Below are 27,255 nucleotides of genomic sequence, written 5' to 3' on the forward strand. Positions count from 1 at the left end.
CTACAGGAGATGGTCAGAGACTGCAGACATACTACAGGAGATGGTCAGAGACTGCAGACATACTACAGGAGATGATCAGAGACTTCAGACATAGTACAGAAGATGATCAGAGACTGCAGACATAGTACAGGAGATGATCAGAGACTGCAGACGTAGTACAGGAGGTGATCAGAGACTGCAGACATAGTACAAGAGATGATCAGAGACTGCAGACATAGTACAGGAGATGATCAGAGACTGCAGACATGATACAGGAGATGATCAGAGACTGCAGACATACTACAGGAGATGATCAGAGACTGCAGACATACTACAGGAGATGATCAGAGACAGCAGACAGACCACAGAAGATGATCAGAGACTGCAGACGTAGTACAGGAGATGATCAGAGACTGCAGACATAGTACAGGAGATGATCAGAGACTGCAGACATACTACAGGAGATGGTCAGAGACTGCAGACATACTACAGGAGATGATCAGAGACTGCAGACATAGTACAGGAGATCATCAGAGACTGCAGACATAGTACAGGAGATGATCAGAGACTGCAGACGTAGTACAGGAGGTGATCAGAGACTGCAGACATAGTACAAGAGATGATCAGAGACTGCAGACATAGTACAGGAGATGATCAGAGACTGCAGACATGATACAGGAGATGATCAGAGACTGCAGACATACTACAGGAGTTGATCAGAGACTGCAGACATACTACAGGAGATGATCAGAGACAGCAGACAGACCGCAGGAGATGATCAGAGACTGCAGACATAGTACAGGAGATGATCAGAGACTGCAGACATACTACAGGAGATGATCAGAGACTGCAGACGTAGTACAGGAGATGATCAGAGACAGCAGACATAGTACAAGAGATGATCAGAGACTGCAGACGTAGTACAGGAGATGATCAGAGACTGCAGACGTAGTACAGGAGATGATCAGAGACTGCAGACATAGTACAGGAGGTGATCAGAGACTGCAGACATAGTACAGGAGATGATCAGAGACTGCAGACATAGTACAGAAGATGATCAGAGACTGCAGACATAGTACAGGAGATGATCAGAGACTGCAGACATACTACAGGAGATGGTCAGAGACTGCAGACATACTACAGGAGATGATCAGAGACTTCAGACATAGTACAGAAGATGATCAGAGACTGCAGACATAGTACAGGAGGTGATCAGAGACTGCAGACATAGTACAAGAGATGATCAGAGACTGCAGACATAGTACAGGAGATGATCAGAGACTGCAGACATACTACAGGAGATGATCAGAGACAGCAGACAGACCGCAGGAGATGATCAGAGACTGCAGACATAGTACAGGAGATGATCAGAGACTGCAGACATAGTACATGAGATGATCAGAGACTGCAGACATAGTACAGGAGATGATCAGAGACTGCAGACATACTACAGGAGATGATCAGAGACTGCAGACGTAGTACAGGAGATGATCAGAGACAGCAGACATAGTACAAGAGATGATCAGAGACTGCAGACGTAGTACAGGAGATGATCAGAGACTGCAGACATAGTACATGAGATGATCAGAGACTGCAGACATAGTACAGGAGGTGATCAGAGACTGCAGACATAGTACAGGAGATGATCAGAGACTGCAGACATAGTACAGGAGGTGATCAGAGACTGCAGACATAGTACAGGAGGTGATCAGAGACTGCAGACATAGTACAGGAGGTGATCAGAGACTGCAGACATAGTACAGGAGATGATCAGAGACTGCAGACATAGTACAGGAGGTGATCAGAGACTGCAGACATAGTACAGGAGGTGATCAGAGACTGCAGACATGGTACAGGAGGTGATCAGAGACAGCAGACATAGTACAAGGGATGATCAGACTGCAGACATAATGTGCCAAGTAGCCAGCGCTAGGTCCTAATGCGCTGTTGCCATGGAGACAGAGACCAGTGCTATCAAATTTAGGTGCTGGGAAAGCAACCCTGGTTGTTCGCCCCACTGGTCCGCTGTCGGAGGATTCCCCCATCCACCTGGAATGTGTAGATGGGGGAATTGGATCATATTTTTTTCCAGTGTAATGACAAAAAAAAGCGATCAATATATGGGCTGCATAAGTGGCTTAGTGGTAAGTGGATGTTGGAAGAACAGAACGGGGGAGGGAGACAGACAGAGGAGAGAAAGGAACAGATCAGTTATCAATGTGTAATGAAAAATGCAGAGCTCACTGATTCAGGGAGGAGGCTGGAAGTTCACACAGCTTGGAATGTGTAGCTGCTGCTGTTCATATCTCCCGCGCACCCTCCTCTCTCCTCTCTTCCCCCTCTCTCCTCTCTCCCTCCTCTCTTCCCCCTCTCTCCTCTTCACAGCTGTACATCGGGATAGGAGAGTGGGCGGGCCAGGCAGACACAGGGAGAGAGAGGAGGAGGGGCTGTAGCTGTATGCAGTACATTCATTGGTCCATTGCTAGGAGGGGGGGAGTGAACTTGGCTGGGCTGTGTGTGAGACACACCGCTCAGCTGCAGCCACCAGCCCCTAAATGTACAGACTGATCATTCTGTCCTATGGACGGAACAAATCAGTCTGTTTTTAATCTGTCACAAGGATAATGGGAAGCTGGAAACACTGCATTGTCCCTCCCACAGTGCAGGATCAGACAGACAGCTACATAAGCCCAGGAGCAGGTCACATGCAACGTGACGTTCTTGACGCCGGGCGTCCCCTCCCCTGACGTGCCACTCACCTGGCCTGCCTCTGAGACTCCTGGGAGGTGGGAGTTGTAGTTTGCTGCGCTCACACTTCCAGGAGCTTTAGTGCAGCCGGACTACAACTCCCACAATGCAGCAGCGCGTCACAGCCTGAAAAAAAAAAAATGAACATCCAGCCAGCGCAGCGGCCGTTTTAAAGATAATGTAGGCACCGGCCTGGGGGGAAATTTCCACCCTGCCCCCCGGCCCAGCCCGCCCCTGATTGCTGACCATGTCATCTATTAGGACCTCCAGGTCCTTTTCCATTCTAGATTCCCCCAGAGGTTCTCCCCCTAGTGAGTAGATTGCATTCATATTTTTGCCACCCAAATTAATTATTTTATATTTTTCTACATTGAACCTCATTTGCCATGTAGTTGCCCACTCCAATAATTTGTTCAGCTCTTCTTGCAAGGTTTCCACATCCTGCGGAGAAATTATTGCCCTGCTTAGCTTAGTATCATCCGCAAATACAGAGATTGAACTGTTTATACCATGTTCCAGGTCATTACTGGAAAATTAAATAGGATTGGTCCCAGCACAGAACCCTGAGGGACCCCACTTTCCACCCCTGACCATTCCAAGTACTCCCCATTTATCACTACCCTCTGAACTCGCCCTTGCAACCAGTTTTCAATCCCTATGGTCCATGCCAACAGACCTTACTTTGTACAGTAAATGTTTATGGGGAACTGTGTCAAATGCTTTTGCAAAATCCAGATATACCATGTCTACGGGCCTTCCTTTATCTAGATGGCAGCTCACCTCCTCATAGAAGGTTAATAGATTGGTTTGGTAAGAACGATTCTTCATGAATCCATGCTGATTACTACTAATGATGTTTTCTTTACTAAAATGTTGTATATAGTTCCTTATCATCCCCTCCAGGAGCTTGCATACTAATGTGTCTTTCGAGTTCTATCTTAGCCTCCCTAATTGCACACTTACATTTTTGTTGCATTCTTTGTAAAGTCTGAATGCTGATGATGATTCCTCAGTCTTGTATTTTTTGAAGGCCTTCTCCTTTGCTTTTAGTTGTATTTTTATATTGTAGTTAAGCCATTCACGATTTTTGTTCGCTCATTTCAATTTATTTCTTAATGGGATGCACTGGCTCATGCCCTTATTTAATATGCTCTTAAAGCAAACCCATGTCTCCTCCGTGTTCTTTGTTTCTAAGATTCTATCCCAATTTATATCTTCTAGCAAAGTTTGTAGTTTAGGGAAGTTGGCTCTTTTGAAATTCAGTGTCTTTGTATTCCCCTTATGTTTCCTATTTGTGTGATTTATACTGAATCTAATTGCCCTGTGATCGCTGTTTCCTAAATTGACCCTATTTCCACATCAGTGCTCAGGTCTGTATTGTTGCTAATCAGTAGGTCTAGTAACGCTTTGTTGCTAGTTGGTGAGACTACCATCTGAACCATGAAATTGTCCTGCATAACATTTAGGAACTGGCGAGCTTTAGACAAATGCGCGGTTCCTTCCGTCCAGTCTATGTCTGGATAATTAAAATCCCCTATTATGATGACACTTCCCATCCTTGCTGCTAATCCAAATTGTGATAGGAGGTCCATCTCCCCCTCCTCCCTCAGGTTAGGGGGCCTATAGCATACTCCCAGTATTATTTTCACCTTACTTTCATCAGTTTGGAGCTCTTCCCATAAGATTTCCACCTCCTCCCTATCTCCCTTAGTGATGTCATCACATTCACTTGTACATTATTCTTGATATACAGGCATACCTTTCCCCTTTTTTTACCCTCTCTATCCCTACGATAAAGGGAATACCCTTGAATGGTTGCCAGCCAAACATGAGAGCTGTTGAACCAAGTCTCTGAAATTCCCACAAAATCTAAATCCACCTTGTACAACAGTACCTCTAGTTCTCCCATCTTGTCTGCTGGGCTCCTGGCATTGATGAACATGCCACGTAGTTTAGACCAGTCGCATACTATCCTCTTAGTGGGTGTTCCGAGATTTCAAATAGGACTTGTTACTATACTTATCCTGGGTTTGTGTGCTTTAGTCAATCTACCACTAATGCCCTCAATACTACCCTCTATAATATGTTCTGCGCTGACTATCTCTACCCCTGAACCCCCCCCCCCGTTGCCTATTTTCAAAGCCCCTAAAACTTTTAAGCCATCTTCACTCTGTCAGGTCACCTTGAGGCGGGGTGACAGGTGCACACCGTAGGATCAGGAGTGCACCGCAAGGTTGTGGACCCTACGGCTGACTGCTGCAGACGGGGGACAGATCCCACTGGGGTTAGAGCGTAAGATTCCCTGGGGTGCGGAGTCTAATGCCGCGTACACACGAGCGGACTGTATGGCGTACTTAGTCCGCCGAAACACATTTCAGCGGACAGTCCGCTCGTGTGTCGGCTTCAGCGGACTTTTTCAGCGTGCAGTCCGGCGTACTAAGAATTTCGTTTTTTTCTAAATTCTGTCCGTCGTACTCGCATTTCGGCGGACAATCCGGCCGTGTGTATGCCAGTCCGCCGTACTTTTGAAATGAGCGGACTTTTCCGGCCCGGAGAAAAGTCCGCTCATTTCGAGCGGGTATCCAGGTAGGCGGGGCCCGTGAAGGAGACGTCGCTGGCCCCGCCGCCTGGTATGGACTTAAAGGGGAACCCCAACGCCGAAAAAAATCGGCGTGGGGGTCCCCCCCAAGTCCACAACAGACCCGAGCACGCTATCCGGCCGGCCAGGAAAGGGGGGCGAGCGAGCGCCCCCCCTCCTGAGCCGTACCAGGCCGCGTGCCCTCAACACGGGGGGTGCCTTGGGGAAGGGGGGGCCGCGCGGCCCCCCCACCCCAAAGCACCTCGTCCCCATGTTGATGACAACCAACGGCCAGGGTTGTCGGGGTCTGCGGGCGGGGGGCTTATCGGAATCTGGGAGCCCCCTTTAATAAGGATACCGGCCCCCCACCCTATGTGAATGAGTATGGGGTACAATGTACCCCTACCCATTCACCTGTAAAATAAAAGTACAAAAAAAAAATACAACACATGAGATTAAATACTTTATTGCACAGCTCTGGGGGTCTTCCGTCTTCGGGGGGTCTTCTCGCCGGACTCCTCCGCTATCTTCTTGTAGCTCTTTTGCTAGCGGAGGAGTCCGGCTTTCTTCCTCGCCGTCGGCCTCTTCTCCCGACTTCGGGGGTCTTGTCCCCCTCTTCGGTTCTTCTGCCGGGCCACCGCGCCTTCTTATAGCTCTTTTACAGGCGGTGGCCCGGTCTTCTGTCGCCGCCGCCGCCTTCCGTTCTTCTTCTTCTTCTCCTTCTTCTCCAGGAGATGTTGACTCGACGCTCTCTCCGGCCACAATGCCAGGGCCGTGCTGCGTGGCCACTTATATAGGGACAAGGGGCGGTGTCACATGGCTTTATGTCACATGGGTTGGTCACATGGGTTGATGTCACATGGGGACTATGACATCGTAAGGGGGCGGGGTCACCATGTGACACCAACCCATGTGACATAAAGCCATGTGACACCGCCCCTTGTCCCTATAGGAGAAGGAGAAGAAGAAGAAGAACGGAAGGCGGCGGCGGTGGCGACAGAAGACCGGGCCACCGCCTGTAAAAGAGCTATAAGAAGGCGCGGTGGCCCGGCAGAAGAACCGAAGAGGGGGACAAGACCCCCGAAGTCGGGAGAAGAGGCCGGCGGCGCGGAAGAAAGCCGGACTCCTCCGCTAGCAAAAGAGCTACAAGAAGATAGCGGAGGAGTCCGGCGAGAAGACCCCCGGAGCTGTGCAATAAAGTATTTTATCTCGTGTGTTGTGTTTTTTTTTGTACTTTTATTTTACAGGTGAATGGGTAGGGGTACATTGTACCCCATACTCATTCACATAGGGTGGGGGGCCGGTATCCGGGGGCCCCCTTATTAAAGGGGGCTCCCGGATTCCGATAAGCCTCCCGCCCGCAGACCCCGACAACCAACGGCCAGGGTTGTCGGGAAGAGGCCCTTGTCCTCATCAACATGGGGACAAGGTGCTTTGGGGTGGGGGGGCCGCGCGGCCCCCCCTTCCCCAAGGCACCCTTCATGTTGAGGGCACGCGGCCTGGTACGGCTCAGGAGGGGGGTGCTCGCTCGCCCCCCTTTCCTGGCCAGCCGGGTAGCGTGCTCGGACAAGGGTCTGCTGTGGACTTTGGGGGGTACCCCCACGCCGATTTTTTTCGGCGTTGGGGTTCCCCTTTAAGTGCATACCAGGCGGCGGGGCCAGCGACGTCTCCTTCGCGGGCCCCGCCTACCCGGAGACGCGCTCGAAATGAGCGGACTTTCCTCCGCGTGTGTGGCCGAGTCCGTTCATTTCAAAAGTAGGGCGGATAGTACGGCGGACTTAGTACGCCGTATTAGTCCGCTGAAAAAGTGCCGTGTGTGGGCAAGTAGCCCGTTCGGAAAGTCCGACGGACAGTCTGGCGGAAAGTACGCCAGACTAAGTACGTCATACAGTTCGACCGTGTGTACGCGGCATAAGAGCCAGCAGGTGTTCACCAGAGCCTCTGGTGGTGAGGATGGACTTGGCTGCAACTGGCTCCAGGTCGCGACCCCCAGGGTCCCCCAGCTCACACCCACAGTAGGCAACAGGAGGATAGGGATGGTGAGGGACAAAGCCAAGGTCGGGGCCACAAGCAGACAAGAATAGTCGGGGACACGCCAAAAGATCAGGATCACAGGCAAACAGGGATAGTCAAAACACGCCAAAGTCGGTAGCGGAAAACAGTAGAAGAGCACACGGCAGGAAACAGGAAACTAACACACAAAGGAATACACAATGGTTGATCAGCACTGATGGCCTGCAGTGCACAGGTTAATATAGGGCTCCCTGATAGGGCCTGGGGTGGAGCCATGCTTAGAGGAGAGGTTCTAAAAACCACCAGGTGGAAGTGGCTGGCCTCTTAGTCTGAAGACATGAGGGGAGGTAAGCAAACACAGGAAGATCACTGCATAACCATGACACACTTCCAGCAGATCTGCACCCTCCTCATTTAGGTGCAGTCTGTCCCTTCCCTGAGAAGTCGGTCCAGTTCTCCAGGAACCCAAACCCTTCCTTACTACACCAGCTCCTCAGCCACTTGTTTACTTACCTCTGCCTTTCTGGTGTGGCTCAATGTACCAGTAGTATTCCTGAGAATACTACCTTGGATGTCCTTTTCCTCAATTTAGCTCCTAAGTCCCTAAAATCGTTATTCAGGCCACTTTGTCTGCCTCTCTGCCAACGTGCACATGACAGCTGGGTCTTCCCCAGCCCCTCCCAATCTGTCCACTAGATCCGTGATGTGCTGAACCCTAGTGCCAGGTAGACAGCATACACTTCAGGTCTTTGTCACATTGATTGCCCTCTCTGTCCTTCAAGGAATTGAGTCCCATAACACCAGAATCTGTCTTTCCTTTCCCTTCTCTTCCCCCCCACTCTCACTGGAGAAGTTTTTCCCCTGGCAGCTAGGGGAGTCCCTCAGCTCCCTCAGTGCTGGTCCCTGACTGGTTTCACCAATGTCACTCACTGGAGCGTACTTATTGGGATGTTCCAGCCCAGGATCGACCTCCTTGGCACTTGCCCTCTACCCTTCCTGACTGTCACCCATCTACACTTTTCTAGTGCCTGCACCTCTTTGTCTCCACCCGCCTCTGTGCTGGTCCTTGCCGGCACCTGCCGGGTACATTCCTGGCTCTCCTTTAGTATGGAGGGAATTCTCAGTGCTGATGGTTGTTTCCCTAGATCCAGAACCTGGGCTTCCAGGGAGACAATGTGCTTACATTTTACACAGCAGTATTCTCCCTAGATAATCAAGGAATGCATACATACCACAAGCTGTACACCGGGCCGCATCTCCACACCAGCTGGGCATCGTACCTACCAATTTAATGAGGATTGGGGATTATACCCTGCGCAAATTACCTAACAACTAGCTTCCTGACACTAATACTCAACAATACACAGGTACTCAACAATACAATACACAGGTACTCACAACCCACAGGCACTCGCAGTTCACGTGTACTCACAGTCCACGTGCACTTGCAGCCCGCATGTACATACAGTCCACGTGCACTTGCAGCCCACGTGCACTCGTAGCCCACATGTACATACAGTCCATGTGCACTCACAGCCCACGTGTACTCGCAGTCCACGTGCACTCGAAGCCCATGTGTACTCGCAGTCCACGTGCACTCACAGCCCATGTTCACCCACAGCCCACGTGCACTCATGTGCATCCGCAACACTTGTGTACTCACTGCCCATGTGCACTCACAATACGTAGGTACATACAATACTCAGGTACACCCAATATTCAGGTACTACCAATACTCAGGTACACATGCATAGAATGCATTAAGATAAAAAAAAACTTGTACCTTTTACAGCCACATTAAAGTAGTATTAAACCCTCCACTTGCAGTTTACAACTTCCAATATTGCTGGCTCCTATTCTTCCAGTGCTGCTTCCCTAAACTTCCAGTCTTCATAGGGAAAAGGTAACAGTGGACAGTGGAGTCTTGAGTCAGTCTGTTAGTTTGGAGAAGGGGGGAGTGGAGGAGCAGGGGAGTTCTTTGCCATCCTTGGCTATGGAGCTGTGTGTTTCTATTGATGCACACAGTATAGAGACACAACTCTAATCTCTGCATGAAAATGTGACTCCATAGTGCACTGTAAGAGAAAAGAAGTCACCCTGAAACAGGAAACCTGGAACAGTGATTATGGCATCATCTTTAAACTGGAACAAAGGCAAAGGTGTAAAGAAGAAGGAGCAGCATACTTAGAAGGTGACGAAATAAACAATTTTTTAAAGCGGCTCTTCACCCGAAAGGGGAGGTTCCGCTAATCTGATCCCTCCCCCCCTCCGGTGCCACAATCGGCACCTTTCAGGGGGGAGGGGGGTGCAGTTACCTGGATAATCCAGGTATCTGCACCCACTTTCGGGCAGACCGCCGCAGACCCCCGCAGACGCCCCGCCCCCCCATTGTGTTCTGGGAAACACACAGTTCCCAGGACACAGCGGGGAACCAGAAGAGACGCACAACGCGACTCGCGCATGCGCAGTAGGGAACCGGGCAGTGAAGCCGCAATGCTTCACTTCCCGATTTCCTGACAGAGGATGGCGGCGGGGGCAGCAGCGAGACAAGCGATCGCTCGTCATCTGCCGCCGACATCGCTGGACCCTGGGGCAGGTAAGTGTGATTTTATTAAAAGTCAGCAGCTGCAATATTAGTAGCTGCTGGCTTTTAATATTTTTTTAAGCAGTTTCAGCAGCTTATTATCAGTTTAACCACTTCAGTACCAGGCACTTTCCCCTCTTCCTTCTCAGGACAATTTTCAGCTTTCAGCGTTGTCACACTTTGAAGGATTTGCATAGGTGTGAACAGGGCCTGAAACACAGGCTGATAGCTGCTACTGCAGCCATCAGCCTATCAGCTTGTGCAGGGTTTCTTCAGCCTGCTCCTGGCTTGAAAGTGATGTGGTGGCTCCCTAGCTGCCGATCACTTTCACAGAGCGGGGCGGGAGCTCAGGACCACAACTGCCGGCTTCAGGGGCGGTGGGTAAGCGATGTGAGACAGAGGCAAATCCAAGCCTCGATCTCATGTGTATACAATGAAACTGAAAATGACAATGATTTTGTCACTTCCGATTTCAAATCCACCATTTCCTGGCCGGTACAGTCAGGGGACACATCTAACCAAGCCGATCTATGCTTGGTTAGATAGTGTGAAGGGCAGGGGAGACATTGGGGCCTATTAGACCTCTAATGTCTCACACAGTACCTGCCACATGCTCAAGATTATCACATGGGGGTTTCTTAACCCCTTGTGACAACAATTAAGTAAAAATAAATAAATGTAAAAAAAAAATTCTAATAGAATGTGTAACATTTTTTTTTTTTTTTGCCGAAACCCCTGTTGCCCCACACACTTACGCAAACGCACGCCCAGGGTACGCATGCATATGTAAAACACAGTTGTACCACATGTGTGACATATCTCTGCAAACAGAGTGAGAGCAATAATTCTAGCACAAGAGATCCTGGTTTACTGTAAGCTGATGAGCCGTAAAAGCTTTTAAACCTATGGCTATTTTTGGGTAGAGTAGTTTATTGTGATATTACTGGTGCACACAATTTTAAAACTTGGCATGTTGGGTTACAATTTACTCAACAAAACCTCATATTTTCTATATATTTTTTTTTAAATTGGGTATTATATTGTGTATATTTGCACCAACATTCATTTTATTATACACTATATTGTCAAAAGTATTGGGACACCATGCACATGAATTTTAATGGCATCCCATAACCCCAGTTTATTCCCTAGGGTTCAATATTGAGTTGGCCCACCTTCGCAGCTATAACTGCTTCAACTCTTCTGGAAAGGCTGTTCACAAAGTTTAGGAGTGCGTCTATGGGAATGTTTGACCATTCTTTCAGAAGCGCATTTGTCAGGTCAGGCCTTGGTGGTGGACGAGAAGCCCTGGCTTGCAGTCTCCACTCTAATTCATTCAAAAGGTGTTCGATCAGGTTGAGGTCAGGACTCTGTGCAGACTAGTCAAGTTCCTCCACCCCAAACACGCTCATCCATGTCTTTACAGATCTTGCTTGACTAATACTGGGATGCCATTAAAGTTCATGTGCGTGTAAAGGCTGTCGTCCCAATACTTTAAAAAAAGACAAATAGGAGAGGAACGGCGCCTTCTAAGTGCAGTAAAAACTTATATTTTAATAAAAAAATGTAAAATGTATACACTCACAAAGGTGGTACATAGGTGGGCATGTAGTAATCACAACATCCGCTAGTCGCCGTCAGGGAGGAAAGGCCATCAGCTGTACATCCAGCAACAGAATAGGTGATGTGCGTTGTCCCTGGTCTGGACACACCTCTGTTTACGATGTTTCCGGTAGTCGTGGAGCGCAAACACAGAACACCAGCACTGACAAGGATCGGTGTCACTTCCGGGTTAGCGGGGAGGAGCTTGCGTTCGGAACATGCGTGTCCCTTCTTCAGGCTTTGCCCAAGAAGAAATTATTAAAATATAAATTTTTACTGCACTTGGAAGGTGCAGCTCCTCTCCTATTTGTCTTTTTCAGAGTACTTTTTACATTTCCACTTGGAACTGGCAGCCCCTTATGGATAGTTTATTTTTAGATTATTTACCATGTAACCTAATACTATATGGACTATTACTGACTGTATCAGTCTATTGCGTCTAATACCAATCTATGTTCCATGTCTATTCCCATTCCTTTTTAACAGTATATTAGTTTGTTAATTAGTCATATTCAGAGTGCGCCGTATTATCTTTTGTTTTGTCCCAATACTTTTGGCAATTTGGTCTATATTTTTCTGAAAATTTGCATTTAATAAACAGTTGCACAAATATAATGTGAGATAAAAAATGTGCAACTATCATCTTTTTATTCTACAGAAAAAAATATATGGGGGGGGGCCAAAAGAGGTCACAGACCTCGGGACTTTAACAGTATCAGATAGGATAATAGATTGCAGTGTTAGTGATGAAACAGATAAACAGTAATATTAAAAACAATATTTTTATTACAACAAAATGTTGGTTCTTTAACAGGAACAACATAAACAGTAGTATATCCAAAGACTGCAGAATATACAATTCATTCAAGCTGAGTCAAATTAACCTCTACCACACTCGACATGTTTCACTCAGTTCGAGTTTCTTCAGGAGCTTGGTGGTATAGTTCGTTTGTATACTGTGTTGAATAAGATATGAATAGGAAATATTTATTTTGAATGTAATAAGAAACATAATGTATATAAGAATGTCAATGGATGAATTGCAGTAGAAGGTGTAGGTAGAATTGATTGTTCACAAAGATTTTTCAGCTTGTCAGGAAATCCTGTGTAATAGCAAAGAGCGCGTCATGGGTTTCTATTAGGGTTGCACTGATTCTAGTATCGGTATTGGTGCCCATACTGAGTACAGGTGGTCCCCGGGTTACAAACAAGATAGGGTCTGTAGGTTTGTTCTTAAGTCGAATTTGTTTGTAAGACGGAACAGGTACGTTTTTTAAGTGTAGCTCCAGCCAAAAAAAAAACATTTTAAGCTTTTTGGATAACATAGGGAAGGGTCATCACCCCTGTAATGTTTGTTTTGCTGTCTGTGCCCCGGTTCAGAAGATTTCACCTCACTTTCTGTCCCAATGAGGATTTAGAAAATTTTGGGTTGTTGTGGAAACAAGGATTGTAAACACAGGAAGGAGGAAGTGATGTCACACTCCTCGTGTCGGTGTTTTTGACCAGACAGCGCGGAGTGAAGACATACAAGTAAGTGCACCAATAGTCCACTGACACATAGGTACACATAGGCACACATTTCACCCCAGTCACCCCCCGATCACCCCCCCGATCGGCCCCCGCCCCCCCCCCCCCCCAGTCACAGTGTCACTAATTGCAGTGTTCATTTATTTACTGATCACTGCATTTAGTGTCAGTTGTGACTGTAAAAAGTGTCAGGGCAGCTAGTGTTAGGCCTCTTTAGGTCCAGTGTAGCCCCCTACCCCCCCCCCCAATAAAGGTTTAACCTCTTGATTGCCCTCCCAGTTAACCCTTTCACCCCCTTTTACCAGTGTCACTAAGCGATCGTTTTTCTGATCGCTGCATTATTTTCACTGGTCCCGCTAGGAAGCTAGTTTTTTTTTTAGGTTCAACGCCAGGTTTTTATAGCGTTAGGTACCCCGATATATAACCTAATAAAGGTTTTAACCCCTTGATTGCCCCTAGAGTTAACCCTTTCTCCTGCATTTGCAAAAGCGGAAGTACCTTTTTCCCATAATAACTCTTATACCACATACACACGATCGGAATTTCGGCCAGCAAAAGACAGATGAGAGCTTTTCAGCTGAAAATGAGACTGTGTGTATGCTCCATCGGAATTTAACTGGTCAAGATTCCCGCCAGCAAAAATTTGAGAGCATGTTCTCAATTTTTCAGACGGAAAAACTTTCTATCTGAAATTCCGATCGTGTGTATGCAATTCCGACTCGCAAAAACTCACTCATTCTCAGATTCAACTATGAGATGGAAGCTATTGGCTACTGGGTATTGAACTTATTTTTTCTAGTCCTGTCATACGTGTTGTACGTCACCGCATTCTTGACGGTCAGAATGGTGTGACCGTGTGTATGCAAGACAGCTTGAGTGAAATCCCGTCGGAATTCCGCTGGGAAAACCATCAGAGCTTTTTCCGACCAAAATTCTGATCCTGTGTACGCGGCATTACAGGAGTGAATTTCCCTTCCTGGGGTAGACTTCCTCTCACTTCCTGTTGTCTCCCTCCGTTTGTAAGTAGGAGTCGTTTGTAAGTCGGAAATTTTTTAACTAGGGGACCGCCTGTATTTGCACAAGTAACGGTACTCCTGGAAAATGCACGATACCTGAAACCGATACTTTGAGGCTCGGTTCTTTGAGCTGTCAGTGGGTCTTCACTGTTGACAGCTGAAATGTTAAAGAAGTCCGGTAATTGGAGCTGTCAAAAAAAAAAAAAGCAGCCGACAATGTTTATTAACAGCATTGCTCAGCTGCTGAAATACTAAAGTTAAAAGAAACATTGTTTCTTTTTGTATCTTTCTGTTTCTTCAGCTGTAGATCAAAGGGATGAACAAATATACCTCTGTTTTACCCCTTATTAACCCTTAATTTACTCTAATCAGCCTTAATTAACTCCCTATTCTCTTTTAAAGAGGGATTCCACCTAAAAAAAAAAATATTAAAAGCCAGCAGCTATAAATACTACAGCTGCTGACTTTTAATAAATGGACACTCACCTGTCCCGGGTTCCAGCGATGCCGAGGCCGATCGATCGCTCGGCTCTCGGCTGCTGCTGTCACCATTCTAGGTGAGGGAATCAGGAAGTGAAGCGAATCGGCTTCACTTCCCGGTTCCCTACTGCGCATGCGCGAGTCGTGCAGCGCAATAGGAATTGTCCGCGCTGTCACTGGGACCCGTGTGTGTCCCAGCAGACAGCGCGGCAGGACAGGAAATGACATAGACTCCCACGGGAGTCTATGCCCGGAACTGGGTGTAAATACCTGTCTTTGACAGGTATCTCCACCCCCCTGTAAGGTGCCAATTGTGACACCGGAGGGGGGGAGGGTTCCGATCAGCGGAAGTTCCACTTTAGGGTGGAACCCCGCTTTAATTATTATTTTCTTGCTTTTTTTTTTTCACTTTTATTTTATAAACGATAAACGATGAAAACTTTTTTTTTTTGTTTGCTTTGTTAGTGAATATTTTTACACATATATATTAACCACTTGACCACTGCGCACTTAAATCCCCTTGCTAACCAGACCAATTTTCAGCTTTCGGTGCTCTCACACTTTGAATGACAATTACTCAGTCATGCAACATTGTACCCAAATTAAATGTTTGTCCCTTTTTTCACACAAATAGAGCTTTCTTTTAATGGTATTTAATCACCGCTGTTTTTTTTATTTTTTGCGCTATTACTCAAAAAATCCTGAAAATTTGGTTAAAAAAATAATTCTTTGTTTCTTTTAAAATGTATTGGCGAGTATTAGCGAGTATTGCAGAGTGTTGTCGAGTATTGCAGAGTATTGCAGTGTTGCAGAGTATTGCAGTGTTGCAGAGTATTGCACAGTGTTTCAGAGTATGGGCAGAGTATTGCACAGTGTTTCAGAGTATGGGCAGAGTATTGCACAGTGTTTCAGAGTATGGGCAGAGTATTACACAGTGTTTCAGAGTATGGGCAGAGTATTGCACAGTGTTTCAGAGTATGGGCAGAGTATTGCACAGTGTTTCAGAGTATGGGCAGAGTATTGCACAGTGTTTCAGAGTATGGGCAGAGTATTGCACAGTGTTGCAGAGTATTGCACAGTGTTGCAGAGTATGGGCAGAGTATTGCACAGTGTTGCAGAGTATTGCACAGTGTTGCAGAGTATTGCACAGTGTTGCAGAGTATGGGCAGAGTATTGCACAGTGTTGCAGAGTATAGGCAGAGTACTGCAGGTTATTGTCACTCTGCAGCATTGTACCCAAATTAAATGTTTGTCCCTTTTTTCACACAAATAGAGCTTTCTTTTAATGGTATTTAATCACCGCTGGTTTTTTTATTTTTTGCGCTATTACTCAAAAAATTCTGAAAATTTGGTTAAAAAAAATTCTTTCTTTTACAATTTATTGGCGAGTATTGGCGAGTATTGCAGTGTTGCAGAGTATTGCACAGTGTTGCAGAGTATAGCACAGTGTTTCAGAGTATGGGTAGAGTATTGCACAGTGTTGCAGAGTATTGCACAATGTTGCAGAGTATGGGCAGAGTATTGCACAGTGTTGCAGAGTATTGCACAATGTTGCAGAGTATGGGCAGAGTATTGCACAGTGTTGCAGAGTATTGCACAGTGTTGCAGAGTATGGGCAGAGTATTGCACAGTGTTGCAGAGTATTGCACAGTGTTGCAGAGTATGGGCAGAGTATTGCACAGTGTTGCAGAGTATTGCACAGTGTTGCAGAGTATGGGCAGAGTATTGCACAGTGTTGCAGAATATTGCACAGTGTTGCAGAGTACTGCAGGTTATTGTCACTGAGCAGCGCTGTGGGCACTACACATTGAACCCACAGCGCTGCTGCCATCTCTCCTCCTCTCCCCTTGCACTGTACCGATGGGTACAGAGAGGGGAGGGAGCAAGCGGCATCATGACGTGATTCCGGTTTGTTTACAAGTGATCGCTCCGTCATTTGACCGTGATCCGTGATGCGGACCCGGCGGTCACGGATGTTCCCGGGTGTGTGCCCCAGGGAGCGCACGGAAGCAAGATTCTGGGAGGACGTCCATGGACGCCCTCCCAGAATAAGCCAACCGCGCTGTAACACTGAAAAGCACAAAATTTAAAAGAAATTCTATTTTCTTTGTAAATAACTTTTTAATGCTTTGTGCCATTGCTGACCACTGAAGTGAAAACGAAACGGTTGGTATCGGTAATTGGTATAGGCAAGTACTAAAAAAAAGATATCGGTACTTGTTGTAAAAAAAAAGGGTATTGGTGCATCCCTAGTTTTTATATTACCCTTGCACAGCCTAATTATCACAAAATTTGCTTTACATGTCAGTATATGGCAATACTTAAACAATCTAATATCTGTTTTCTATAATCAATCATTTTATTGACACATTTCTCAAATATTTTTCCTAGTTATATTTTATTTACTATACATGGTTAGAAAAAGCATTACCCTATAGCCCATGTATAACTATCTGGCAGTGTGGAGGTTAACGTCCCTTGTCACATGCAGTCTTGGAAGAGCCAGGTGTGCATGTCTGGGCTGTGTGCGCACAAGATGCTGCTGTGAGCCAGTGAACGCGTGTCTGCTGGAGATTAACATTAACATCAGCGAATCAATGCAGGGCTCGATGTGTCTGTAGTTTGCTGGTCCTGTAGCTGCTGCTTTTTCGCAGTGCTGTGGTAATGGAAACGGCTGCAGCAGCACTGCTTCAGCTCACCAGCCACTTGGCAGTTTTTAAACACCAGCATCCAGATCGTATGTCACCCATGAAACCCTGACAATTACAAGAGGAACATCATTACTGCTGCTTCAACAAAGCCATGGCAGAAGGAAACCCCCCAAGAGGAATGATGAGGTTCCGAAGGACTGCGGTAAGGGTTTCTCTCTGCCTGCAATCTCTAGAACACATCCCAAGTTCAAATCGTTCCGTACTGCAGCAGGGAGCATGTACAGAGATCTAGCACAAACTGCTGATGAACCGGACACATACATAATGCAGATTGTACTGTATTCACTTGTGCCAGTGATGCTCATGTCTGTCCTTCTGGGCCGCTTCACATCTATTTATATTTGGCCTATTTTGGAGATCAAGGCTTTCAATTCTTGCCTCCAGTTATTGCTATATATAGCTCATGAATTATTGCAAGTGTACCTTTTGATAAAAAATTCCAGCTGCAGTTTGTAAAAGTTAACACACTATACTAGGTGATTGTGTCACTAAGTTTACACATTGATCCTATAAAGTTTGTTATTATATAGTGTCATCTAAGGGGAAATCATTTGAGGAATTGTGGGTGAAATTGGAACAAGAAGCTTGCTCTCTAGTATACTCTTTATAGAACTGTTAACAGATAGGCATTGATCTAATTTTAATATATACAGTACATCATTGCATAAACAATTTCTGTAAAAGCAAAATAGGTGTTTAAATGTTGTTTCCAGTGCAAGACGAGTTAATTTGTAGTGTTCATACACCAGTGTGAGACCAGTTCATTTGTAGTGAGACCAGTTCATTGTGAGATACGGTAAGTTTATTTGTAGTGTCCACACACCAGTGCGAGAGCAGTTCATTTGTAGTGTTCAGACACCAGTGCGAGACCAATTTATTTGTAGTGTCCGCACACCAGTGCAAGACCAGTTCATGTGTAGTGTCCACACACCAGTGTGAAACCAGTTCATTTGCAGTGTCCACAAACCAGTACCAGACCAGTTCATTTGTAGTGTTCACACACCAGTGCGAGGCCAGTTCATTTGTAGTATCCACACACCAGTGCAAGACCAGTCCATTTGTAGTATCCACACACCAGTGCAAGACTAGTTCATTTGTGGTGTCTGTACACCAGTGCAAGACCAGTTTATTTGTAGTGTCCTTACACCAATGCAAGACCAGTTAATTTGTATTGTTCACACACCAGTGCAAGACCAGTTCATTTGTAGTGTCCAGACACCAGTGCGAGACCAGTTTATTTATAACGTCCACACACCAGTATGGAACCAGTTCATTTGTAGTATCCAAAAACCAGTACGAGACCAGTTCATTTGTAGTGTCCACACACCAGTGCGAGACCAGCTCATTTGTAGTGTCCATACGCAAGTCCGAGACCAGTTCATTTGTAGTGTCCGTATACCAGTGCCAGACCAGTTAATTTGTAGTGTCCACACACCAGCGCGAGACCAGTTCATTTGTTTTGTCCACACACCAGCGTGAGACCAGTTCATTTGTAATGTCCACACACCAGTGCGAGACCAGTTCATTTGTAATGTCCACACACCAGTGCGAGACCAGTTCATTTGTAGTGTTCAGACACCAGTGCAAGACCAGTTTATTTGTAGTGCCCACACACCAGTGTGGAACCAGTTCATTTGTAGTGTCCACAAACCAGTACGAGACCAGTTCATTTGTAGTGTCCACACACCAGTGCAAGACCAGTTCATTTGTAATGTTCACATACCAGTGCAAGACTAGTTAATTTGTGGTGTCCGTACACCAGTGCAAGACCAGTTCATTTGTAGTGTCCACACACCAATGCAAGACCAGTTAATTTGTATTGTTCACACACCAGTGCAAGACCAGTTCATTTGTAGTGTCCAGACACCAGTGCGAGACCAGTTTATTTATAGTGTCCACACACCAGTATGGAACCAGTTCATTTATAGTGTCCACAAACCAGTACGAGACCAGTTCATTTGTAGTGTCCACACACCAGTGCAAGACCAGCTCATTTGTAGTGTCCATACACCAGTCTGAGATCAGTTCATTTGTAGTGTCCATACGCCAGTCCGAGACCAGTTAATTTGTAGTGTCCGTATACCAGTGCGGGACCAGTTCATTTGTTTTGTCCACACACCAGTGTGAGACCAGTTCATTTGTAATATCTACACACTAGTGTGAGAACAGTTCATTTGTAGTGTTCAGACACCAGTGCAAGACCAGTTTATTTGTAGTGTCCACACACCAGTGTGGAACCAGTTCATTTGTAGTGTCCACAAACCAGTACGAGACCAGTTCATTTGTAGTGTCCACAAATCAGTATGAGACCAGTTCATTTGTAGTGTCCACACACCAGTGCAAGACCAGTTCATTTGTAGTGTCCGGACACTAGACATGTGCATTAGTTTTCGTCCGAATCAATTTTTGTCCAAATTTCAGGTATTTTCGTTATCGCTTTAAGAAATGATAAGGGACGTGCAGAATCCGAAAACCGAAAGATCCGACATAAACAAATGATTTATTTTTGTTTCCATTGCAAAAGTTCGATATAGATAGGAGACGTTGACAATAGCGATCTGTGTCCATCGAACCTGTGGTCGAATGTGCCTAACCTTAGCTCTATTAGTTCAAGATTATTCTACATAGAGAGAAAAGATTCGACATAGAGAGAAAAGATTTGACATTATAGAGACAATAGCAAAAAAGGTTGAATGTGCCTAACCTAACTCTATTAGTCCAAGATTATTCGACATAGAGAGAAAAGATTCGACATGAACATTTGACGAAGCATTCGCCGTGAGCGGACATTTATGGTCAAATGTTCTGCCCATAGGCTGTAGAATAATTCTAATGTTGGTTGACTAGTAATAATAATTAATAAATATAATTATTACTAGTGTCATACAACATTAGAATTCTACTATAGCTTGTAGGCAGAACATTCGACCGGAAATGTACAATTGCGGCTTCGTACAGTTTAGCTGCTCTGTCTAATCTTCTTAGAACATTCGACAGACACCAAGCCTTCAATGACAGATTCAACCTTAATTATTTCAGATTTTTGGACGAATGCATTTTTTTTTTTTTTTGAAACAACACTTTATTAAGATTTTGTGATCAGAACAAATCATGGAAAGCGGGAAACATTACAATCGTAACATATAAAGTTGAAAATAACCAAGTAACTGGACAAGCATACAAGCTGTAGTTACAGATAGTTGATTACAAAGCAGATTTAAATACAAATGGTTAACAGCAGTGTTAGGTCTGTATTGTGGTCATCACACTAGGACACCCCAACTGGGATCTAACTGTGTCCTAATATGAGTTAATTAAGGAGTAGAATGGTACACTGCTACGGTGAGCATGAACATCAAGAGACAAAAAAATAAAGGACGTAAATGGAACCTTCAATACTAACACTGAGAGATACCAACAGAAACAGAGATCACTAAAATAACAGGTAAATCCCGGGATCGGGTTCAGGTTATCGTAACATGGTCATAAACACGGGCTATGTCCCGTGATACTAAGTGTAAGTGTGTGCGCCAGACTTAGACCAAAGCGAGTAACCTTTGGGGGTGTATGAATCTCCCAGGTCTCGCCCGGGAGGAGTGTTGAGGATGATCTAAACATCAGAGAGTAAGGAATAAATGTCAAGGTGTTATCAAGCAATCCATGGGATTGCTTAGTTCGGTAAAGTTGTAAAGCACTTCCAGGGATGAGAAAGAGGGCACAATCAACATGTGTAGATTGCAGTAACGGGGATCACTCTTATAGTAGCAGTGGGAAAAGAACATCTAACCTGATAAGAAGATGATGATAACTATGTAGTAAAATGGTTGCGGTAGTCTACTGTGGTTATAAAGTGAGTCCAGCAGGACCACGTCTGTATGTAAGTGGAGTAGGTCTTGTGCGATTGGTGAATCAATTCTTCCAGTTCAGCAATACGGTTAATGCGGGTAAACCACTCTACAATAGTCGGGGGGTCGGTGGAACACCATTTGCGTGGTATACACATGTTTGCGGCAGCAATCAAATGCATGGTCAGGGAGCGAAGATATTTTGGTTGTGGGTTAGATGAATAATGGAGAAGAAACTGCTCAGGTGAAAAAGGAAGCTGGTACGTGGTAATTTTTTGTATTAAGGAGTGTATTGCTTTCCAAAAAGGTTGCAGTTTAGTACAGGACCACCATATGTGGATTAGAGAACCTACTTCTGTGCCACACCTCCAACATTGCTGGGGAATGTGAGAACTAATACGATGTAGTATTTGAGGTGTCCTATACCATCTGGAAATTAATTTGTATGCGTTTTCCTGTGCTGAAACGTTCTGTGAGCCCTTGTGAGCGATCCTATAGATCGCTTCCCAAACTTTGTCAGAGAAACGTGAGCCTAAGTCTGTATGCCAATATTTGGCAGACCAGTGATCAGAAATGTGGATGTTGGTGAATAAAAGAGAGTAAGTGAAAGATATGAGATGTTTTTGAGGTTCAGTTTTCAAGCACATGTCTTCAAAAGGAGTAACGGGTCTCGTCCAATCCGAAGCCTGTCCTTCCGTATTTAAAAAGTGTCTAAGTTGCAGGTAAAACCAAAAAGGGAGAGGTTGTGGGTGTAGCGAATTCCTTAGGTCAGAATAGGAGATACATTTATAGTTGTGGAATAGTTGGGGAATCCGTAAAGGTGAGTGTGTATCATTCAGCGGCAATATTGAAGCCTGCATTCCAGGCGGGAACGCCGGATTCAATCGAAGTGGGGTTAGGGGACCTATTACTGAGGATAATTTGTGTTTAGAGCACGCCCTTTGGAAGGCAAGTAGAGTGGGGCCAATGAGAGGGTGGGTTTTGTAATCGGATGGTATATGACGGACATGCAACCAAGGAATTTGGGCAAGAGGTATAGTTGAAAGGGAGTTTTCCAATTGCACCCAATCCTTAGTGTCGGAATGTATATTCCAGTCTAGGACTCTGGATAGGTGGCAGGCTTGTTGATATTTGCCGATATCCGGCAAACCTATTCCCCCCAGGTGGTTCGGTAAAGTCAGACTAGAGTATGATAGTCTGGGACGTATTTTGCCCCAAATGAATTTCGTTACTAATCTTCTATAGGCAGTAAAAAAGGAAGGGGGAAGCGTGATTGGGATGGTTTGGAGGACATATAGTAATCTTGGTAAAACATTCATTTTGACTATTGCTGCCCTTCCAAACCACGAAAAGATACCTGTCGACCATTTCTCAAGATCTTTCATAATGGAGGATAATATGGGTTGATAGTTTTCTACATATAAATTGGATAGAGAAGCGGTAAATTTAATACCTAAATAGGTTAAGGCCCGAGTAGCCCACATAAAGGGAAATTTTTCTTGATCCAATGTTGGATGTTAAGGGCTTTGAGGGTGTTGTCCCTCGCCTCTCTGCCAGGGACAAAACCTACCTAATCAAGGTGGATCAAAGAGGGGAGAAGAGGGAGTAACCTATTGGCCAAAATCTTTGCATACCATTTGAGGTCAACGTTTAATAGCGAGATGGGCCTATAATTAGTAGGGAGTTGAGGGTCTTTTCCGGGTTTAGGAATGACAGTTATGTGGGCTGATAGTAGATCCGGAGGGGGGACTTGGGGTGTGTCATACGTGTTAAATGTGGACAAGAATCTAGGGGCCAAGAGGTGAAGGAAGAATTTATAGTAGCCAGCCGTAAGACCATCTGGCCCTGGACTTTTACCTGGTTTCAACATACTCAAAGCATGAGTGGCCTCCTCTAATGTGATCGGTTTATCAAGATCGCGAGAAACGGAGTCTGAGATAGGAGTGGGGCTGTACCTTTGTAGAAAGTCTGAAATCAGCTGAGCTTTGTCTAGGGTCGTAGGCTGTGAGGTTGACGAAGATATGTTATAAAGTCGGGAGTAGTAAGCCCTAAATTGTTCGGCTATAGCAGGCGAATCGTGAATGCTGTTGTCCCTGTTGTCTCGGAGTGAGTGTATCGTGTTACTAGCCCTTTTGGCTTGTAAAGCTTTTGCCAACAATTTACCAGCTTTGTTGCCGAACTCGTAATAGCGTTTTTTGGATAAAATATATTTGCGTCTAGTCTGCTTTCCTAGGAGGTCAAGTAATTCTTGTCTAGCGGCAGTCAGATTGGTTAAGGTATGCAACGCTAACGTACGTTTATGTACCGCTTCAAAGGAGCTAATACGCTGGGTGAGCGACTGGATATGTTCTGATTTTAGCTTTCGACGTTTGGCAGCAGCTGAAATGAAAATGCCCCGGATGACGCATTTATGCGCTTCCCAGGAGGTAGGTAGAGAGGTAGAAGTCTCATCATTTTCGATAAAAAAATGTGTCAGGCTGGCCTCTACTTCTGTTATAACAGCTGGATCGGTGAGTAGGGCTGGGTCTAGTTTCCAAGTACGGTTGTGGGGCGAGTTTCGGGAATCAGTAAAGTCATAGAGATAGGATGGTGGTCGGAAAGATACATGGGGTCAATAGACGCTCTGTGAAGGGTTGGAAGGTCCGTCTGGGATATAAAAAAATAATCGATCCTGGAATATTTACTATGTGGCGGGGAATAGAAGGTGTAATCTTTACAGTCTGGATGCAATGTTCGCCATGTATCATGTAGAAGCAGGGAGTGGAGCTCCTTTTTAATCGCTTTCAGAGCCGAGAATGGGATGGAGGCTGAGCCATTGGATGTATCTAAGAGGGGATTAAGGGGAATGTTGAAATCTCCCCCAAGGATTAGGGAGCCGTCTTGGAATTCAGCTAAGAGGAGTGCAATCTTTCCGAAAAAAGGCACTTGTCCTTTATTCGGAGCGTAAATGTTCGCCAGGGTGATTTTTTTGCCCTTGCACGTCCCTTTAAGAAAAAAGAATCTACCTTGGTCGTCTATCTTAGAGTCCGTGATCATAAAGGGGCACGTGTTTCTGATTAATATAGAAACCCCTTTTGTTTTAGAATCTCGAGAAGTAGAGTGGTATGAAATAGTGTAGTGGAAATTTTTAAGGTTGGGAATGGAGCCCTCTCGAAAGTGCGTCTCTTGAAGGTATATAATGTCTGCTTGATTCTGTTTCATGGTAGAGAGAAGTTGCGATCTTTTTTCTGGTATATTTAACCCTTTGACATTTAAGGAGATCAATTTGACATATACCGGTTTTGATTGGGCGGTTGTAGAGGTCATTATGGTCTGCTAAGTGGGGGGGTGAACGTGACGAAATTAGGAGTCTTTCGCAAGAATTGGGAGAACGAGCGGAGGATATTCTAATTATGGAGGACAAATATAGAGCGGAAGGTCGAGACCAAATCCCGGGATTTATCGTAATCTCAGAAAGTAACACCTAAATATAGCTAGAGAGCGAATGTGCGTGCGTGTAAGGTGTATAAACTTGAGAAGAGTCCGGCTTCAAGTGAGAACCAGCTCACCTGAGACAGGGAACTAGGAAAGATGCCGGATTGAGTCAGTGGTGTCAGTTAGAGAAAAAAAAATGAGGATGAATTACTTTTAGGAGACCACTGTGTGGGAAGTGGGTAGCCAGAGGAAATGAGTCAGTTAAGAGGATAAGAAAAAAAAACAGTAGTCAAATGTGTACCGTCTGAACAACAGCCATCGTGGGAATCTGGCATATTAAGCAGGGGGATAGACTACAAAAGGCGGGGCTGAGATCCATCTCCTAATCATTTGAGGAAATAGAAGTATAAAGGGGGTAGCAGACTACAAGTGCCCGTGTTATAGAAACTATAGTAGTAGCAGAGGAGAGGTGTAACAGTAAAAAGATCTAAGTGCGGGAAACCTTTATATTTGTGTCCATGACATGAACAATGGGAGTTAGTGAAAGGAGTATAATCGACCACTTTACCCTTTTTCTCTTTTTCCATTCTCTCTCCCTTCCCCTTTTTTAGGGGAGAGCGGGGGAAAAAAAAAAAGGGTGGCATACTAAACTCAACTCAAAAACTGAGTGAAAACCCATATAAACATTCACTAATAACCATAGTAACTGAGGGCTAGAAAAGACAATATATAATAGCCAAAGTCGGATTCATACTCACTATGCACCCCGGATACACATACGCTAAGCATTATCTATGAACAGCTGAATAACAACTTTTAGAAGAGGTATACGAGATTACCCAACTTACCAAACGTATGTGAGGGTTAGGGCGATGAACAATCACAGCTGTAAAGGTTGCAGGTGAATGGCAAATCTACAGCTAAAGGTTAGCTATATAAAATTATGATGGTGAAAGGAGCCTATATATAAAACGCAGAGAAGATGTTAGATAATGATTCTTTGCGTGTATGTGCGTACAATATCGGTTGAGACATTGCCTGTGCAGCGGGGGAGGATGATAATTTAATGGGCCGAATGCGCTGCCATACATCTGCAAACCCCTGAATATTTCAAACCAGACGCAACCACACAAGGAATAATCAGGCTTTAAACAGGACCAAAAAAAAAAGGGGGGTCCAGTGTCGGATTGCCCGACCAAAATTAACCCAGTGGACTGTGGTAATCTCTCACAGGTACCCATCGCAGATGAGTCTTCAGAGTGAGGGCCAAATGTCTCGCTAGTGATCAGGCGATATGTGGAAGCTGGCTGATCCATGTAGGGGTGGTTCTTCATGTAAGATGTAAAGCTCTGGTTTAGGTGCACCCGGAAAGAAAGTCTTACAGTGGGTTACTGCAGTGAACAGATAACGGAGTAAACTGAAAATAGAACCATGAACGAGGAATTAGAAGCACAGTGTAAAGAAAGAAATGGATCCTAGTGACAGGATGGGTTTGAGGTAGCGATCCCTGCGTGCTCGCCGCGGCCATGGAGCGGTTGTCGGGCTGAGCGGGGCGGTTTGGGAACCCCGATGTGATCCTGATCTGTTAGTAGAAGGAGAGCGTCGACGTCGAAAGTGGGTAGGTTGTACATCCATGTGGTCATCATAGAATGGTTGAGAGGGCGCTCCAATTCGTTTGAATTCTGCGTACCAGTTAGGTACTGCTGTGAATGGTATATCCAGAGTATAGCAAAACGTGTCCAAGTCCTCTGGTGAGCGGAGTATGGCCGTTCTGCCATACTCCGCTCACCAGAGGACTTGGACACGTTTGGCCAACTTATAAGTGTGTGGCTTACGCATGCATTTGCAAATGTGTGCAGACTAAACCCCTGTTTTTAACGCATACTGTTAGACAGGTTATTTGGTTGTCTGTGGGCTGGTGGTAAGTAAAGCTTGGTTTTTTCCTCGGTTTATCCTTGGGTTTGTTTGTATCTGTTATTAGCCTTCCAAGCTTCTTATTGTGATAGCCAGCTATAGGTGTGAGCAGGTGGCGTCTTTTTGTATAACTAGAGGCTTAGAGCCTTCCTACCTAGACTGGCTGGTCTTGCCATTACAAGGACTTTTTCTCAGGTCATTTGTCTGCTATCTGTTTCTTCTAGAAAACATATTTGGTTGTTGTTTTTTGCTACCAAAATGAGGATTTGTTATTGTTCCTCCCCTTGTTGGGTTGGCTATCTTCTTTCTTGGTCTGTGATTCAACACCCCCTTTCATATTGAGTCATCCCTGCCTGGTTGGTGACAATTTTTTCTTGGTCTTGGGGATCAGGCTGATTCTCTGTATCCTTCCCCAGATTGTGTTGGCAGGTTCCCCTTTCAGGTAGGGGTGTTCTATCTCATCTGGTAACAGATTTATGCATGGGTTATTCAGTCATTTTCTGGGCTGCAACAGCCTCCCCAGTAGTTTTTTTTTGGTGGTCCCCTTAGCAGTCAGTGATATTTGTGCACCCCTCAGATGAAATGCTTTTGGATGTTCCAGCAGTATATGACTTCTGTGTCCCTTGATGAGCATAAACTTAAGTAGGATTTTATTACTCACTGTAAAATCCTTTTTCTTGAAGTCTATTGAGGGACACGGGTTCTAGCCTTCCGTGTTTACAGTCATGCTATTAGCACTGATTTATACAAACTGTTTAATGTAGGGTAGTGGAGGCTTTATCCTAGGTTGTCTTACAGATTTTATGTTTGCCAGTGTTCAGTGTAAACTGCAGTACAACCCAGC

At 45.4% G+C, this 27,255-nt stretch overlaps 1 protein-coding gene across 8 annotated transcripts in view; it reads left to right on the forward strand.

Annotated features, from left to right (window-relative positions):
- MCF2 (MCF.2 cell line derived transforming sequence) overlaps positions 1–27,255 on the forward strand; it is a 296,431-nt gene that overhangs the window by 93,951 nt on the left and 175,225 nt on the right. Inside the window, exon 1 of one of the 8 annotated variants that reach the window (XM_077490246.1) lies at positions 17,152–17,380. The exons of the other annotated variants lie outside the window; for them this stretch is intronic. Coding sequence (XP_077346372.1) covers positions 17,330–17,380 — 51 coding nt within the window. The 5' untranslated portion in view covers positions 17,152–17,329. Of the gene's footprint in view, positions 1–17,151; positions 17,381–27,255 lie in introns of those variants that run through there. 8 annotated transcript variants of the gene reach the window in all.

Source organism: Lithobates pipiens, unplaced genomic scaffold, assembly GCF_037356315.1.
Source record: "Lithobates pipiens isolate NorthernLeopardFrog02 unplaced genomic scaffold, aLitPip1_a1.2 Scaffold_1, whole genome shotgun sequence".
Classification (NCBI taxonomy): Eukaryota; Metazoa; Chordata; class Amphibia; order Anura; family Ranidae; genus Lithobates; species Lithobates pipiens.